At 34.0% G+C, this 6,758-nt stretch overlaps 1 protein-coding gene across 1 annotated transcript; it reads left to right on the forward strand.

Annotated features, from left to right (window-relative positions):
* Positions 1-273: 273 nt before the first annotated feature.
* LOC118038123 (mitochondrial phosphate carrier protein 3, mitochondrial) lies at positions 274-4,186 on the forward strand. The gene is made up of 6 exons (XM_035044421.2): positions 274-784; positions 1,622-1,983; positions 2,072-2,115; positions 3,059-3,273; positions 3,369-3,493; positions 3,581-4,186. The coding sequence occupies exons 1-6, from the start codon at positions 476-478 to the stop codon at positions 3,648-3,650; spliced, it is 1,125 nt and encodes a 374-aa protein (XP_034900312.1). The 5' UTR covers positions 274-475; the 3' UTR covers positions 3,651-4,186.
* Positions 4,187-6,758: the final 2,572 nt, after the last annotated feature.

Here is a 6,758-nt window from a genome sequence, read left to right on the forward strand (position 1 = left end):
AAATATGAGCACAACACCTCATATAATTAAAATCCTCATTCAATATCAATGAACCAAATTGTAATTTATTTTTCAAATTAGATATTAATGCATTATTAATTAAGTAATTTTCCAATATAATAGTTAACAAGTTATCTTCAACATTCTAATCTATTAAGAACTCAAGAAAAAAACCTTAGCCAACCTTGGTTTTTTGAGCCTTTTCCAGTTGTAAATAACCGAAAAGAACTGCCCCCCCTTTTTTTTTTTAAAAAAAAAAAAAAAAAAACCCACAGGGTGAGGGTTGTTGAGAAATATCCAATAAAACAGGAATCGATCGATCCCCGCAACATTTCTTACAGCGCATTTGGTTGGCAAAGAGAGGCAGGCAGGGAGGCAGAGAACCCCCAAAAATCATCTCTCTGCGCTTCTCTTCTTCGTTTCTCTCTGTCTATCGCAGCAGGAAAAAAAAAAGGTTCCTCATTTCTCTCCAAAAATGGATTCTCTCAGACAACAGTCACTAATCCCTAGCTTTCTCTACTCCTCTTCTTCCTCCGCTAAAACTTTCTCCCTCTCTAACCTCCACTCCGAACGACCATCACTTTCTCCGCCGCCGTCATCAACGGTCACTATGGGAAGCAAGAGCAGTGGCGGATTTGTGATCCCGGCACCGAGTGAGTCTGGGAAGAAGATCGAGATGTACTCGCCTGCTTTCTATGCTGCTTGCACTGCTGGTGGTATTCTTAGCTGTGGACTTACTCATATGACTGTTACTCCTCTTGACCTTGTCAAGTGCAATATGCAGGTACTTTTTTTACTCTTTTCTGTCGTTTGTAGTTTAGATCTGTGTTGTTGATTTTGATCACCTTTACTGTTGTTGGATCTTGTTTGCTTTTATAGATTTTTGTGGTTTTTAGGGTTTCTGATAAGTCAAATCTGTTTAACATTTCCAGATATGTTGTTTAATTGTTTTTTTTTTTTTTTGTGTGTGTAAAATTATCTGTTTTTTGGTGACTGAAGTGTATATAGAGTGACTGTTTTATTCTATTTTTCATCTTGAGCATTTGACTTATTTTGTGATTCATAGAGAGAAATGTTGAGCGCTTTTTAGTGTTAGTTGCTTTCTGTTGATATTTTTATTTTTCAACTGCGTCGTTTTTGTTTCTATGGATCTTTTATGCTTGTCTTAGAAAACTTTCGAAATGTGTCTTAGCGTTTTTCAGTTTTCTGATTCATAACACTCTGGAGAGTCATTGATACATATTTTGAGCAAATGTGATATTTTTATTGGTTAACTGGTTAAGAACTGGGGTTCGATGTTCTTGTTGTTGTGCACTATCTATCAACTGTATTGTGGTATGAAGAATGTCTTTGAAGGGGTTCTTTTGCTGTTGTTATTGTGTTCTATCTGTTGTAAACTGTTACATGTTCTCAAATCTAATTTATAATCTATTATTTAGTGTTCTAAGTTAACAGGATTTGGAAGCAATGTGAATTTGGGGTTTTATCTTCGCTAGTAGTTGATGTGCATTTTCTTTTCATTGTAATTTTGTGGCACCATCAAGCATAGGATAAATTGGTTGGCAATGTTATGTTAAAATATTGAGGATATGAACTAATATCTATGCGATTGATTTTTCAGATCGACCCTGCCAAGTACAAGAGCACCTCATCCGGTTTTGGAGTTCTGCTCAGGGAGCAAGGAGTGAGAGGCTTCTTCAGGGGTTGGGTGCCCACCCTTCTTGGTTACAGTGCTCAGGGGGCCTGCAAATTTGGTTTTTATGAGTTTTTCAAGAAGTACTACTCTGATCTTGCCGGGCCTGAGTTTGCAGCCAAGTACAAGACCTTGATTTACCTTGCTGGTTCTGCTTCTGCTGAGGTGATTGCTGACATTGCTCTTTGCCCCTTTGAGGCAGTGAAGGTTCGTGTTCAAACTCAGCCTGGGTTTGCTAGAGGTTTATCAGATGGACTTCCAAAGTTTGTCAAAGCTGAAGGCGCTCTTGGGTATGCTTTATAATGTCAAGATTATTTTTTTGTTGATTTTTAATTTTCTGTAAAGCTGTATATGGAACTAACTTGTCATTTATTTCAGGTTGTACAAAGGTCTTGTTCCTCTCTGGGGTCGTCAGATTCCATGTAAGTTTAACATCTGCTTTTACTTTTTTATTGTTATTTTAAGCTCTATTGGGCAAAGAAAGTCAGATTTTATAATTGTGTGCTTTTTACTGTTCAGTACAAATGATTTTTTTCAATTTTTAATACTATTTTAATTTTTTTGAACTGCTACTATGACCATCTTATTTTTATAAATGTTGGAGTTTACAAGATTATTTATGACAATAGTTTCTTTAGGCTTGTGAAGGACATTGCATTTTAGGTCATGGCTATATGTTTGAAATGAGCACTTGCTAAGTAATTTTAATGTTTTTATTAGATGGGATGTTTCGATTAAATAACAAAAATATGTTGGTTTTCTATTTGTTTTAGTTAATTTTAATGTTCCATTTTTTTTTTTATCATCTCATATCCATCCTAATAGATAAAAAATTACTTGTGTCCTTATTTGTCATTTTGTATTTCAATGGCATTTCTAACATGGGATTAACCAAATATTTAAGTTTTGTTTTTAAACTTAGCCGCACATAAATAATAACCGTAACCAAACATTCATCAACTTTTTAATACAGCTTTCATTTTCAGCGCTTGTGTGTACATTAGCAACAACGGCTTAATTTATAAGCACAAGGCCTAGCAGAGCCAAGCTGCTTGTCAGAGAAGAACTTGTATAATCATCTGAAAGTGTGCATCATGTATTAAGTGTTTAGATTTTGGGAGAACTATGATTTTATTTGTGAGTTATTTGTCTTTTCATGCCACCATTTAAGTTCATGGTTCATGGTTTTCCATCTCGCAAACCATGTGTGGTTTCATCTTGTGGTTTATGTGCAACACTAGCACTAAACCTTTGCTGTTTCCGAGTGTTAGTTTTTTATTGGTTGCTATCTGTGTGACAATCTGACTTATTACTGGTCATATTAGTTGTTCTGGTTGTTGACAATGTTAATTGTTTTCATTGCAGATACAATGATGAAGTTTGCATCGTTTGAGACCATTGTAGAGATGATCTACAAGTATTCCATCCCCAAACCAAAGGACCAGTGCAGCAAATCTCTGCAACTTGGTGTTAGTTTTGCTGGTGGTTATGTTGCTGGTGTGTTCTGTGCTATTGTGTCTCATCCTGCCGATAATCTCGTATCATTCCTGAACAATTCTAAAGGGGCAACTGTTGGTGATGTGAGTACCTTCTTAAAGTGTATTCCCTGGAAAAAATATATTTTCTGGTCTCCTTTTTAACAGGGTTGCAACTGTTTTTCTGTTTGGTTCTGCAGGCTGTGAAGAAGCTAGGTTTGTGGGGTCTGTTCACTCGTGGGTTGCCTCTCCGAATTGTCATGATCGGAACTCTTACTGGAGCTCAGTGGGGTCTCTATGATGCATTCAAAGTTTTTGTGGGATTGTGAGTATTTCCTATGATTGTCAAGCTTTGTTGTGCCTTGATATGCGTTATCATCGCTGCTAAAAGGATTTGATGTGATTTTTTCAGGCCTACTACGGGTGGCCCTGCCCCCGCCGCCGCTCCTGCTGTGGCAGCTGCTGAACTTACAAAGGTGTAAAGTTTCTATCAATTGACAGGTTGGTTTGTATCGATCTGATGGAACCTGGGAGAACATATAGGAATAATAAAAATAGAAATGGAGCTGCTTTGGTGATTCCCAATCCAACAGGGATAATTCTTTCACATTCAAAGACTCAGTCAATTTTTGTCTTCTCGACATCGGGGGATGGTTTTGTTCTCATCCGTCACAGATAATGAAAACTTTTGCTAGCTAGATCATATATGGAATTTCAGTTCGATGTTAGGATCACATCATCCCTCGTCAGGGCAACCAAAATAATTGACAGATAGGGGAGGGGGGTTTATTTTGTCCTGTCCAAATTTCTGTCGCCATCATCATCATTATTTTTTTGTTAATTTTATTATTACAATTGGTTCGACAATTTTGATGCCATGCAAACATCCGTGACCAGCGGAATCCCTCGTGGTTTTATATTATTTTGTCATCCACACAGTGCCACACCTGTTTTGTATTTGATTTATGCAGCTTTGAGGGAAATATGGAGAAATTGCAGCAAGACTGGGCTCTTTTTTTTCCCCTTATGTTTGTTCATTAAGTAATCCTGCGTCTTCTAGCGCGAACCCTACCACATTGGCCTACGCCCCTGTTGTGTATTAAGCTATGGCTGGTTTCTCGAAGAACCGGGCAAACCGTGCAGAACCAGTGGCTGTAAAAGCTTGTGACGATGAGGGAAAGTGATCCTATTTGCAATAGACACTGGTTTCCCAGGGCTTGGAGGTGGAAAGTGACTCCATCGTTCTACTAGACATGGAGAAAATATAATTAAAGTTTTTTCAAAAATACATATCAACCATTAAATTAATGGGATCTACAAGTAGGCACAGTTTAAGATCATGATACAATACCATGTGTATTTTTAGAGTTTTTATTCTTATAATGTTTTCTAAATGTTTAATATTAATGTCAACAAAGTCAACCCCTCCAAACAAGAGGATCTCTCTGTTTATGGTTTAATATTTTTTCTTATTTATTATATTTCAAGTGTGCTCGATGGATGTGTAAGGTAGGAACCGAACAATACATCTGTATGTACGAACCATCGATGTTGTTTTCATGTGTCTTACAATAACTTCCAAAAAATAAGTTTTAAAAATATTCCATATAATTTTCTTATAATATAGTTTAAAAATTAAAATAATATTGTTTATGTCATGTTATGATAAAGCTTCATGTACTTTTTTCAGAACTAGAAAAAGAAATGAAGCATGGCTTTTTCTTGCAATGCACATAAATAATTGTTTAAATTAGAAAAAAAGAGAGAGACTATCTTGCCATTTAAAAGTATAGTTATTTTGATATAGGATATATTTTACTGGAATTGAACTTTACAAGATCTAATCTCTTGCTATTCCTCATTAACTTAATAATCAAATATAAAATTAAAAAAATACAATAAAATTCTAATCTTCAATCATTTTTATTTTTTACTTTTCACTAGTTATATTTACTAATATTTATAAGTGAAGACTTGTCACTTTTAGATAATATATTTAAAGCTATCACTTTTTAAATGTGTCTTTGATTCTCTTATCTTTCAGATAATACACTGTTTAACAATTATTACTTTTAGATAATGCTTTTAACACTATTATTTTTTGAGTGTGCCTTTGAGTCATTAACTTTTAGATAATGTGTTGTTTAACTCCTATCTCATTTAAATAGTTCTTTTAGTATTATAACGTTTTAAGTATGCCTTTGAGCCCTTATCTTTTAGAAAATATGCTATTTATCCCTTTGCCTTTTAGATAGTGTGTTGTTTATCCATTATCTCTTTTATATAATTCTTTTGGCACTATTATCTTTTGGGTGCACATTTGAGTCATCACCCTCAAATAGTGTAATGTTTAGCCCTTATCTCCTCTAGATAATGCTTTTGACACTATTATCTTTTGAATGCGTTTTTAAGCTTTTGCTTTCCAGATAATGCGTTGTTTAGTCCCCATCTCTCTTAGATAGTACTTTTGACACTATCACCTTTTATGTGGGCCTTCGAGTCCCTTGCTTTTTTTATAGTGCGTTGTTTTACCCCTATCTCTCGTAGATAGTGATTTTCTCTATCACTTTTAGAGTGCACTTTTAAGCCCTCGTTTCTAACAATTTTATTAGATATGTCATTCTTAAAGATATCTTTGAATATCTCATTACTTTTAGAAGGATTAACCACTTCTTAATTTGGTAAATCCACAAATCTCCATTGGAGTTTTTTTCTATCCTAACATTAAAAATCTTCACATCTTTTTAGCTTTATAAGCATTCTATTTAAAGTGTCTTACAAGACTTTTTATCATAAGAATTGTAAAGAATAGGCAATTGTCATAACTAAATTTTGGACCCCTAAAAAATTGTTTTATAAAAAAACACATTTTTTATTCAAAAATAGAAAAAAAAAAATAAAAAAAATTGAAATCCAAAAATATTTTTTTGGGATAAGATGAGATAAGCCCTTGAGCTGCCAAAGACCAAAATAACTAGATTGGAATAATTTAACATGATGAGTTGAAGAAAGACTTAACTAAAAGAAAATGGAGGTTGAAATCTAACTTGACCAAAATTAGAGGAATTAATTAAGTTCAAGGACTTAATTTAATTTCTAATAGGTTTTATGAATTCAATTAAGGACTCAATTGAAGAAAAATCAAGTTTGAAGGCCAAATTTGGATCAATTCACAGTTATTGGAAGATTAGGGACAATTGAAACTTAAAAGACTAAATTGGAGCAATTGGGGTTCAATGACAGAAATTAAGCAAAGTGTATAAGACGCATAAGTTCGAGGACTAAAATTAAGCAAATCAGAGGTCAATTTGAAAAAAAAAAATTAAAATTTTGATAATTGATAGGGGTCAAGTTGCATAATCTAGAAACTAAAGACCAAAGTGTAAAAGAAGCTCAACTTAAAGGATTTACATCTAGGTTTTTATAGGTGCAATTGCAACAATTAAGAAGTTTTAGGGTAAATTGAGGGTGCATGTGTTGAAATTGAAAACATAAGAACCAAATTGAAGTTTATAAAATCCCAATTAAAAAACCCTAATTTCTAAGGTTTAAGCAGACAACATATCACCTGTTTTAATGAAAAAACCGAG

The sequence above is a fragment of the Populus alba genome, chromosome 17 (assembly GCF_005239225.2).
Source record: "Populus alba chromosome 17, ASM523922v2, whole genome shotgun sequence".
Classification (NCBI taxonomy): Eukaryota; Viridiplantae; Streptophyta; class Magnoliopsida; order Malpighiales; family Salicaceae; genus Populus; species Populus alba.

What these genes read in the sequence shown, in the direction of transcription:
- LOC118038123 (XM_035044421.2), top strand. Translation starts at nt 476, where the DNA reads ATGGATTCTCTCAGACAACAGTCACTAATCCCTAGCTTTCTCTACTCC. An exon ending in TTGTCAAGTGCAATATGCAG is followed by an intron (nt 785 to 1,621) that starts GTACTTTTTTTA and finishes TTGATTTTTCAG; the next exon opens with ATCGACCCTGCCAAGTACAA. An exon ending in AAGGGGCAACTGTTGGTGAT is followed by an intron (nt 3,274 to 3,368) that starts GTGAGTACCTTC and finishes TTGGTTCTGCAG; the next exon opens with GCTGTGAAGAAGCTAGGTTT.